At 38.3% G+C, this 11,086-nt stretch overlaps 2 protein-coding genes across 3 annotated transcripts; both read right to left on the reverse strand.

Moving 5' to 3' along the window:
• Window positions 1–1,586: 1,586 nt before the first annotated feature.
• On the reverse strand, window positions 1,587–4,165 carry LOC107217240 (cyclin-dependent kinase 20). The gene is made up of 5 exons (XM_015654659.2): window positions 3,621–4,165; window positions 3,362–3,550; window positions 2,874–3,110; window positions 2,350–2,577; window positions 1,587–2,284 (listed from the first exon to the last, which is right to left on the reverse strand). The coding sequence occupies exons 1-5, from the start codon at window positions 3,804–3,806 to the stop codon at window positions 2,126–2,128; spliced, it is 999 nt and encodes a 332-aa protein (XP_015510145.1). The 5' UTR covers window positions 3,807–4,165; the 3' UTR covers window positions 1,587–2,125.
• Window positions 4,166–5,077: 912 nt separating this feature from the next.
• LOC107217305 (inactive selenide, water dikinase-like protein) lies at window positions 5,078–8,479 on the reverse strand. Of its 2 annotated transcripts, none has more exons than XM_015654794.2 (6): window positions 7,851–8,479; window positions 7,305–7,409; window positions 6,824–7,085; window positions 6,441–6,631; window positions 5,943–6,187; window positions 5,078–5,689 (listed from the first exon to the last, which is right to left on the reverse strand). In XM_015654794.2, exons 1-6 carry the CDS (start codon window positions 8,134–8,136, stop codon window positions 5,537–5,539), a joined length of 1,242 nt encoding a protein of 413 aa, XP_015510280.1. In that variant the 5' UTR covers window positions 8,137–8,479; the 3' UTR covers window positions 5,078–5,536. The 2 variants fall into 2 exon arrangements, with proteins under 2 accessions (XP_015510280.1, XP_015510281.1); XM_015654795.2 differs by lacking the exon at window positions 7,851–8,479 and adding an exon at window positions 7,479–7,569.
• Window positions 8,480–11,086: the final 2,607 nt, after the last annotated feature.

Genomic DNA, 11,086 nt, shown 5'->3' on the forward strand with positions numbered 1-11,086 from the left:
TAGTGTTCTTAAGCCAATGACTTGAAATGAAAAACTATACAAAATATATAAAGAAATATATGAAAAACTCTGCTGTTTTTCAAATAATGCAGCGTTTATTACGATTTTACGAAACAGGTCTGTGTTTACCTTACCAAAAACAGTTCAATGTGGGTGGGTGTGTTACAATGTATCGAGGATCGATTGAATATTTAGAGATTTTTCCAAAAAATTGAATAGGCGTGCGTGTGGCTGAGGAACACTATTTCTCTTAGATTATTGTGATCATAAATTAGACGAGAAAAATTGAATATTTAAGTTTAATCTAGAATCTAACGTTTTACAAATCGCTGTCTCATATAAAATCGTCTTACATTAATCACTGAAGTGATATTTAAAAAATGTGCTGTCTAAGTCCGCCCAAACTTATTACAATTCTCTGATATTTACGCGAATAGCATTTAAGTACGAGACGAAGCAGTAATCCAAAATTGAACCCCTTATTCAACCAAGTTTCGAGTTTGCTTTCGAGTAATTGTTTTATGTTTGGGCTGATTTTATGGCTTATTTGATGTATAGATTTAGAATATAAAAAGCATTAATATGAATGGAACTATTTGATTCGAGATTCAAAAAGCAAACAAGCAAGCAGTACAAGAAAAGTTATTAGGATCACATTAAACTGAATAGAGTGTAGGGTAGGTATTCCTGATAATATAATTACGAATCTTACAAAATAATAAATACAATATATTATTATTATTATGCTATTTTACCTATGATAATAATAATATTACAATTATAAAATTAAATTATTGTAAAAGTAACAAATTTAGCTACGAATAGGGTAATAGGAGAGTAACAAAATAAATGGTTAGCTTATATTATGTATGAAAAAAATTGAATAATGCAAAACAGTTGAATATTTATACGCTACTTACTGCCCGTGTTGTTGGTTTCGTTGTCAACAAAGCTTTCCATTATTTTCTTATGAAAAAAACTTGAAAGTCAAAAAGGAGAAAAAGAGAACGGAAGGAAGAAAGAAAACTAAAAAGCTTGACTCAATTTTAGCTTCAAAATATTTTTATTTCTTGCAGAAAATCTATATTCCTGGTACATTCAAGTAAACAGAAGATTACAAAACGCTTGCAATTATTATCGCGATTACAGGTGTTATTGCAATAAATGAAACATCGTCTAAAAGGACAAAAGAATGCGAAAATAAAATTTTTAAAATGGTTCAACAACGCACTGAAAGAGAAATTCTTTTCAATACATACTATCGTCGCTCCAGCGCGAAGAAAACCAACAATAGGGTAGACTAAATTGAACAATATATTTTTGACAAATTACAATAACGCAGATATAAATGTCAAAGCAACAGCCATATGGACGATTATTCATATAGGTATACCTTACTCATGGCTTGATTATGGCTGTCTGTATCACATTTATGGCACATTTTGTGAGACAATATTGTAAGCATTTTACACGTGAAACTATATTCTAGTGTCATTATTGTCATCGTTACTGTTATTATTGTCATCGTTACTGTTATTATTGCTGGTATTACTTCGCTGTCTTTTATCATTATCGACATTCTCGTGTATATCATTGCACTCGCTAAGAATATCGTAATTATTTAGTATCATCAGATCTCGGAAGAAAAATTAATTTAACGCGCCGACTATGTTTTTTTTTTTTAATTTCTTTAACGAATCTTTAATCAATAATTGTCCGTATGGTTATTGTCTAAGATCTACACATAATCACTAGGCTACTACTGTACAATAATAAATTTTAAATTACCTAATATAGTAATAAACATGGAAAAAAGTTGCTGATCATTTATATATTAAAATTTATAATGTATGCAATGTGAGGCCCTTTAGCAGTTGCCTTCGATCACTCACACGTCTTGTTACTGATATTCTTTGTTATTTTCCACAGAGACCGCGCCTTAGCATTCTATTCTCAGAAAAAATCAATTGAAAACGCCAAGTTGTTTTACCGCTCTGGGATTTTTAACGAAGGAATTAGCGGTTTTGCCTTTCTAGAAGTAAGCCAAATAGAAGTTCTTGGGTAACAGTCGGATGTCGTAAGATCTTTGCAAAATATAGTCATCGACGTAAAACGATTAGCAAGGTTACACGATGCTCAACAAATTTTGAAACAAGACTGTACGTTTCAAGTTTCCTTTAACTTCTTCCGGCTTTACTTGAACCCGATGATCCGGCGTTGGTTTCGGCAAAGCAGATTCAGGGCAGGGGAACGGCCGCGAATGAAAATATAAATGTTTTAGTGCCTGAAACAAGAAGTCGTTAAAGAAAATTAAGTCTGTCTGATTACACTGCTAAGAATCTAACATACCGATGAGGCAGTTAAGCGTTTCGATGAGTTGTAGACTAGAAGCTGTTTGATCAGATCTATAGCATCCGGTGTCGCATCTGGTACAATCAAATCCCAGGGTAAACCTTTGTGGCACGGGAATGTGATTTTGTTGTAATCTGGCAGAGTAGTCAAATCGGGCCAAGATTCCGTCGTCGGCGAGCCAAGCAGTCTCAAAACGATAGCCAGCTGCTCGATGTCAGTTTCTCCCTAAAACAGACCGAAGGACAGGTGCGCAATTGCATGTACAAGGACGATGCAACTGATCATCATATTGAAGTTAGTAACGTTATTGTAACGATTGATGCCGTGGAAAAACCGTCATTCCGCCATTTTGAAATTGCCTAAAATTCAGTAGACCGTCATAAAACAAAACACACTCGTATTTTGAAATCTTAGTCCCTTAAAAATCATTGTAAAATTCAGGAAATAGTGATTCTTTCCCCGATTTTTCGTGGCGATAATATTACCAACTTCAACCTCGTAACTTTTGTATCCACGCTTACGGCGAATAAAGGCGCGCTGTTAAGTATTTCTCCGAAAATGCATCCCACCGCCCATATGTCTACCGCTGTAGTATAATAACGTGCACCGTACAACAATTCCGGTGCTCGATACCATCGTGTTGCAACTCGGTGCGAATAGGAATGACTGTTGTCGTCCCAGACCAATCGGCCAAGACCAAAATCGGCTATTTTCAACACGCCCTCTCGGTTCACAAGCAAGTTGGCAGGTTTCAAATCCTAGGAAACCAGAGTTTTATGAGTTTAAACTCTTTATCCAATTAAACTGATCAGCCTAACTTGATAAATAGTTGTTTAAATTCATTTAGACGGTTAACTATTGTGTAATTCAATGTCAGAGCTTCTGTCTGTCATCTTTTAGGGTATTGAAGTTTGGTGCGTGTGCATAAAATGTTGAAACAGTGTTCAAACCAGTGTAAGTTATTCATGGATGTAGGTTTGAAGACGCTGTTTAAACCCTCTAAACTCACCCTGTGCATGACATTATTTGCATGCATGTACGATACACCCTCGAACAACATCTTAACGTAAGTTTTCTTTTGAGAATCGTTTAGCGGCCTCTCCGAGTCTCTAATTATCTCCCACACGCCGGATGGCATGTACTCGAATACCATGACAAAATCCAAACCCACTGGGAAAACGTCGATTAACTCGACTACCTGTGGGTATCGATCATAAAGATGGTTAAAAATTATGAAATTGACCCGCAGTTGTGCTGCTATTCCTTACGTTGCGGTGTCTCAGCTCTTGCAGAGTCTTGACTTCTCGTAATACGGAGGTCGGAATACCCTCGTCGATCTTTTTGAGCAATACTTTTTTCAACGCCACCTCATTGCCCTGCTCGACGTGATAAGCTTTCAATACCAGCCCATGCGCGCCTTCGCCAATCCTTCCGACCACAACGTATTTCTCCATCCCGGAAACTAGTATCCGATTCTTCGATTTCAAATCTTTGCCGTTTCAATTCTCAAAGCGTCATTTCAAGCGTCAGATTCTTAATTTTTGAATTGCTTTCCAAGCAATATATTTCGAACTTCCGACCGTGGCGCTGTCTTGTCAACCACTCGAAACCTGCACATAGACTATACAGACACACTGCCTCTCATAGTTCAAAACAAAACACCATGACAATGGTCGTTTTATTTTATCACATCCAAGCCCATTAGAGGTGGTTCCTGGTGCTGTACGACCGCTTCGGATAAAATTCAAGTACCGTTTCAACGACAGAAATGTAGCCTTCGTGATACCCTTACCTGTCGACGGTCTCAATACCACCATTTTGACAATCGCGTGCATCGATTTCATGGCTGACGTATGAGTTTAATATATGCATACACACCCACATCACGGTTAGGTTAGGAGGGTGTCGTACGATTAAGTGGCGAACGGTAATAACCAAGAGGCGACTATGTTATTGACAAAGTAGCGCTTTATTAAAATGTTATATGACAAATTTCACCCCCATCATTCTCAAAGTTTACCAACGTCTGTTTACAAATGTGCTCGCAGAATTATTATGGTCTGATTTCATAAACGTTTTTTAGGGTACGAATAATTGAGTCTGTAGAAAAGTACGGTATTAATTATGAATAACAAAGGAAAAATACTTTATGAAAACTAGAGCAATTGACTCAATCAAGATATGCAAATTATAACTTACCCAGATTCGGTAACTTATTGCAATCTGGGTGTAATAAGCATTTGAATTAGAATTTTTGTCATCTGTCTCAACGAGAATACATTTTGGTTAGCCAAGCTTGCCCGGCTAGTTCGCCATAAGCTTTTACTTTAATTCTCTTCACTTTCACTCTTCATTATTATTTATAGGGAATTAGTTTACTCGGCCTCATCGTTCCGACGCCAACTTGCCAGATAAATTTCGGTTTGATTATAACAGAGTTAATCTTTCCATTGTTTCTCTACAAGCATATGCATAATAGCTACGCCCCTAATAGTCAAGGATTAGGAAATATTGAGAAAAGAAAGCAAAGAAAAGAACCAGGAATTTGGAACAACATTGTCAAAATAAGTCAACATAATTACACGTAACTGTTGAATTGAAAATTTTCTTTTTCTCACTTTGTTTATGCAATTGAAAGTGATTATAATATCAACGTTAACTGGAATTTGCTTTCATTTTCAGATGCACTCAACGTTGAAATTTGATAAAAAATAAAAAATCACAGTTTCGTCTTGTATAAAAGCAAACCGTTGTTTTATATTTTATAGTAATTATGTTTTTCATATATGTATAATGTATATATACTAGCTGATGATATCTCTTCATTAACTTGTTTTACTGGCGTTGTTTTCCTTTGCCTCTTCGTTTTTATCTTATACATGAATTGTTCTACGATCATGTATTGTATAAGATAAAAACACACACACACACACACACATATATATATATATATATATATACACATATATATATATATATATATATTTACGTATATTAGATATTATCAAGCTCCCCAAGAACTTGGGAAACACAAAGTGGTTTCCCGTCTATTCGATAATCCGATCAACATTCGTGGCGATCTTACAATAATTGCTAACCAACAGCTATTAGCACTGCAAGATCTAACCACCTTGAATGCGTGATACCAAACTCATATAACATAATCATCCGTAAGATCACTCCTCTACCAGAGTTCACCATCTTTTTCCTTCGCGGGTACTTCGATGACTCGCGGTTTGTCGATTATCCTCGCTGTACGATTACCCTTCTCAACGATCCCGATGATCCATGCTTGGTAACCCTCTTGTTTTTCAATGTCCTTGCAATATGCAGCAGCCTAAAAATAAACGCCGAAAAATAAAGCTTGGATACACCTTATTGGAAACAAGCGTACACATAGAAAAAATTTCGATTGTTTAAGAGTTGACGACACCGAGTCAACACATTGTTGACGCAGCTTGGGAATCCTCAAAAATTTATCTTCCTGCTCGTTCTTTAGGACATTTTACCGGTCTAAAATGCCCTACTGTATTCAGCAGGTCCAAGTTTTTTCATTCTTAGGATTATTTTTTATTATGGTTATAGCAAACCTGTTCTCGTGGAAGACAGATGAGCAATCCGCCACTGGTCTCTGCGGAGTGGCCTTGAAGCAATTGGAACATGTTACCACATGCTTTAGCAACTGCTGCCATTTTGGCAATAACCGGAAGATTGTGTATAACGAATGAAACTTCATTCTTCTGATGTTTGGCCAGGTTTTGGGCATGACCCAAGAGGCCAAAGCCTGTGACGTCCGTTGCCCCATGTGCATTATATTTATGCATGAGTCGTGCAGCTGTAAGAATCAAATAAACGTTTGAAACCTCTACAAAATGAAAATGAATTTTAATTGAACATGTACAAGGAATTTGTGACGACTACTGCCAGTGGACAAGATCAGAGCGCCATGGAATCCTCAACTGATTATTCTATGCCTGGTAGTGTTGTCAGACCGTGCAGAATTGCAAAATGGTCCAATGTGTATGGCCAGGCAAATAGAAAAGATCTCTAAAAAATTTTCTGATGTCCTGATGTAACACTAAATGTACCTATTCTGTTTAGCCTAGCCATGCTGTCCATTGCACGCTGATATGCCTTTCTCACATCATCTTCGCTGACTACTAGTTTGATCCTATTCCAACGATCGGGCTGATCTAGCCACTGGTGAGCGTTGACTGCCACCTGGGTTCCGAGTGGCTTTGTTAGCACCAAGACATCCCCAACAACCGCGTTGTCCGGCCTAAACGTTGAAAAGGACACAGAAAAAAAAATTGTTCAAGGTACCTAGAGTCAATCCAAGACTGATGAAACATCATCCAAATAACTTTTCATGATCTAGAAACATTTAAAGTTAATTAGGAAAAGTGATGGGCAGCAGTGCTGGAAAAGCTATTAAACACTTAATTTAAACAACTTGAATTATTTTACATACACGATGTATTCGTTGGGTTGGCAAACCGTAGAGGCAACACCCCCAATTGTACACCATGGATTAACGACAGTTTGACCACCAGTAACAGTCGTCCCTGCTTCAAGAGCAGAGTCCTTGAAGCCTCTCATTATAAGTGGAACAACAACGTCCCTTTCTTTTTCAGTCATCTTGGTGCTGACCCCCAAAAGCATCAGCATATTGTCGCACTCCGTAACACCCATAGCGTACAAATCACTGATCACATTGGCGCATGCAATTTTGCCTGAGAAAAAAAATAAGATTTCTCTGCTCGTTGATGATATGTAGTCGAAGCAATGAAAAATAAAACTAATATACACACATATTGTAATAACGACGTATGCCTATTTATTTGTTATTTGCAGGACCACGAGAGACGAGTTATAAGAAAAAAACGCAAGAATAATTTCACCTGCTGTACTGAAAAATAACCGGTCATTTTCAACAGTTTTAGAAATCTTACCCATCATGTAAGGATCGTCTACTAAAGGATAAAAAAAGTCCGTTGTCTGTACTAGGCTCAAACCACCATGCCTCAACGGCGTTACGGAGGAATCCATGCCAATGCCTGCAAAAAAATGAATAAAAAGTGAGAAAAGTTATAAGATTCATCATGTAACGTGTTTAGACTACAAACGAGAATACGAATATTCATGCGTCTTCTTCAGATGCGTGGGAAACAATGGGATCGTGAAAAGATGTTCGGACAACATAATGGCGGCGAACGCATTACGAGAAAAAAAAATAGGCGGGAATTGACAACGTGGCGGACGGACGCCCAGCGCCGGCCGGCCGGCTGGCCGGTCGCCATTTCCACAAATTCTATCCATTGGCGGGGTAAACGTGAATTTTCTGTATATGCGAACGAATAATCATGCAACCGTATAGCGGTTTCAATAATGAAAAAAAATGCTTCGTGGATTAATCCGTGGATACGGTAGTGATCCGAGGCAACAAAGAGTGACCATGCACAATCAGAAGAACGTATAATGATAAGAAATCAACTTACCAATGCGCGGAATAGCCATATGCATAAAATGGGCATGCTCATGATCTTGGACGTTATTATCGTCCGCCTGTAGTCCCTCAAGAAGTTTACCAAGAACCTCTTGAGGGACTTTACACCCTCATCCTTTCAAATCAGCAAAACGTGTCAGGCGGAAAGTACCGTCAAGATCATGTGCGACAGGGTCGAATGGCCTACGCAGCGCCAAGGCGTTAGGATTTCCTCCAAGTTCAAGTTGGGCCACGGACAGTGCGTCCTGAGTAACCGGCGTGCCCTGTAGTTCGGCCATCTTGGTAAACGACAGATTATCACCGAAGAATACAGTGGTTTAAAAGTCGAATATATACACGCTTCGTTGATCCCTGTAAATTTTTCTATAATATTATTATTTTAATGTTATTTTCTCCGAAAACACGAAAAGTTTACCGGCGACACTAATCTCGATCACTAAAGTCTAAAAGAAGCGTGGATCTATTACTCTGAAATAAATTCTCGGTCTAGTATACCGGGCGACACAAACTCCGCAGCAAGACAGCCACTGCTACTTATTTGCCCCCTATCTAACGCGTCGCTCCTGAATACTACGTACTGCCGAACTCCGAGCAAACGAGGAATATAGTTGCACCAGCGTCGACTAGCCGGGATCAACGAATGAAACAAAATGGACACTTGCGGCGCTGCTATGATCGAGAATTACGGGTTGCGCGCAAACCCGACGCGCAGCCCCTTCCAGCAACTGCGTGAATTTCAACGGCGATATCCATTGGCTCTTTTAAACTACGTCCGAGTTCCACCATGACTTCAGGGCCGTAGATATACAGCGTCGATTAACCGCGAGAGAAAATTAATTTCACAGTGTAGTTCGAAATAAGTATTTTCTCGTAATGCAAATTTTACCATTTATTATGTGATTTACACTATCTTAATTTTCCTAAATTGTAAACTTTTCCCCCAACTAGAGTCCGTTGGTTATCAGGTCACACGATAATTTGTGAAGTAACAACAAAGAGAGTAACAGCAAGATCGATGATAACCAATGCGAATCAGGAAACAAAAGGGCGATGTGACCACCCTCAATTCGGTACGCCTCTGTGACGTACCTTGTACGAATTCTCTTCTCAAAAGCAATGTGACCATTAACGACCCTTTCGTTAATTCCAACTTTGCTGGTTATGTGAATTTCATCGGAATAAACCGAACTGATGTATCTATCAGCAAACATAATGATAACCTTTGTTTATACGTCAGCGCCTACGATATGTAGTGCTGTACGTACTTTGGGATAACTATAAGCCATGGATATGAATTCACTACAGTGCCGCAGTTTTCAGGGCCGTCCATATAAACTACAGCTCCGATCCGAATCGCCTGAATACATTTATTTACGCGAATACTACGTATCCTTGTTGAACTGCTGTTATCTAGATGATTTGTATGTACCTTGCAAGTTCTTACAGTTTTGCGTCCACCCTCTTGAACCTGCTAAAATGCTAAGCTGTTTGGAATATTTACTGCCCCGCAAAATGAATGCGACTCCTTATAGAAAAAAAGGTGTGTTCGCATAGTCCGTAACCGTTGTCCTCGTTGCCCGCGTCCCTGCGGTCTAAATTATATGCACGAAGAAGTGGTATACGTATATCAATCTTTGGCTGTGTCAATCTAACCTAACGTAACCTTAAACTACCAGGGATTCTCAAATTCCACATTGTGAATTCTTAACTATATTCATTTTCAAGCAAGATACGCTGTTTACGTCCTCCTCAAGAACAAGAGCCTGCAGCAAGCTTGCATATTGCACACATCCATAACGCATCATCTAATCGTTACATCTCGAATGTACGTACAAAATCCCAATTCATCGGTGGATTTCATCGTATAATATACAAATAGTTGGACGGCGTTACTTAATTATAATAGTTATAGGTACAGCGGAATTGTGCTAAATTGATATTCAGATTATCCAATACAATAGTATCCAATAAAGTAAACATAACATATACTACATGACCAATTGATCTCTTATATTTCCTTATCCATTGTAACTGATTCTGCTTTCTTTACTGTAATCGCGGTAAGGATGTAGTTGTATAGTTAAGCAGTTTAAGCACTCCATGCTTTACCTATTCCATGACATGCTGTGTGTGAACAATGACTGACTCGGAATGTTGTCCGAAGGAAGGAATGTTTCCCGCGCAAAACTTGCTCTGGCTCTATAACCTCCTCAATCAGAGTTCCTAATCGCTAGAGGATGGTCGAGGTGAATGCACGTAGAGATCGCAACTGGCTACAGTGGACACTGATGAGAAAATATTTATAATCTACATACGAAAATAAATCATTCATAAAATATGTACATATATACAAAGATGATAATGTCGAATTTATGCACTTAGAGACCTATAGACTATTGTCATCGGCAATAAAATTAATTTTCCCGGTAATTAGGTCAGGTTACAATCGCATCGTGGATCTACGTTATACCTGTAAGACAATTAACGGAAAACCGGGATTCATCATGACCAAAATTATTCCATAATAGGGCAAATTACTAAAGTTATAGAAATGAGCGCCAGAAATTCCGCAGCAAAGTAACATGGAGCTACGTATGTAATGTGTATACGCATTCGCACCCGAAATCTGTATGCATACATATACATACATATTCGCAATGTATACCTATGTATTTATGTTTGGTTGTGTAGCAAAACAGAGCAGAATGCGCGAACAGCACTTCCAGAAAGTTCTGCACCTCGACCTTAGCCCGACACATCACGTCGTGTGCTATAGTAGTATAGTATAACCCACATACATATGTACAATAATCTGTTTTTGCGTAGCTAGTATGCTCGGTGCGCTTCTAGACAAATATGAGAGATCGCAAATAGTTCAGTATTATCTTTTACGGAGCTTTACCCGATAAATTAACGAATATAGCGATAGCTGTCCTAAGTACCGGAGTATCAGCCACGAATTATTCATCCATGCGATTCGAGGAAAATTTTTGTAATTTTGGAAGCAAAGCATTGCCGGTAGTAAAATCCAGACCGACTTATAATTCTTACAGGTGTTGTATAGGATTCTTCCTAACGTGACATTCGTGCTCCACGAACAATACTACGAATATACTTGATTGGTGGAATGTTGGTAAATAATCAGAATGAACAGAGTTATCCAAAGAGTATTGCGTCAACGATAAGATATCGACGTATTATGGAAATTCGTTGGTAACATTGATTTCT

This window comes from Neodiprion lecontei, chromosome 5 (genome assembly GCF_021901455.1).
Source record: "Neodiprion lecontei isolate iyNeoLeco1 chromosome 5, iyNeoLeco1.1, whole genome shotgun sequence".
In the NCBI taxonomy this organism is placed as follows: domain Eukaryota; kingdom Metazoa; phylum Arthropoda; class Insecta; order Hymenoptera; family Diprionidae; genus Neodiprion; species Neodiprion lecontei.

Excerpts from the sequence above, each read along its gene's own strand:
- LOC107217240 (XM_015654659.2), bottom strand. The coding sequence starts at position 3,806 with ATGGAGAAATACGTTGTGGTCGGAAGGATTGGCGAAGGCGCGCATGGG. Across the intron at positions 3,551-3,620 it reads AAGAGCTGAGACACCGCAAC|GTAGTCGAGTTAATCGACGT; the intron begins GTAAGGAATAGC and ends CGATACCCACAG. Across the intron at positions 3,111-3,361 it reads CAAATAATGTCATGCACAGG|GATTTGAAACCTGCCAACTT; the intron begins GTGAGTTTAGAG and ends CTGGTTTCCTAG.
- LOC107217305 (XM_015654795.2), bottom strand. The coding sequence starts at position 7,554 with ATGTTGTCCGAACATCTTTTCACGATCCCATTGTTTCCCACGCATCTG. Across the intron at positions 7,086-7,304 it reads AGACGATCCTTACATGATGG|GCAAAATTGCATGCGCCAAT; the intron begins GTAAGATTTCTA and ends TTTTTTTCTCAG. Across the intron at positions 6,632-6,823 it reads CAACCCAACGAATACATCGT|GCCGGACAACGCGGTTGTTG; the intron begins GTATGTAAAATA and ends TTCAACGTTTAG.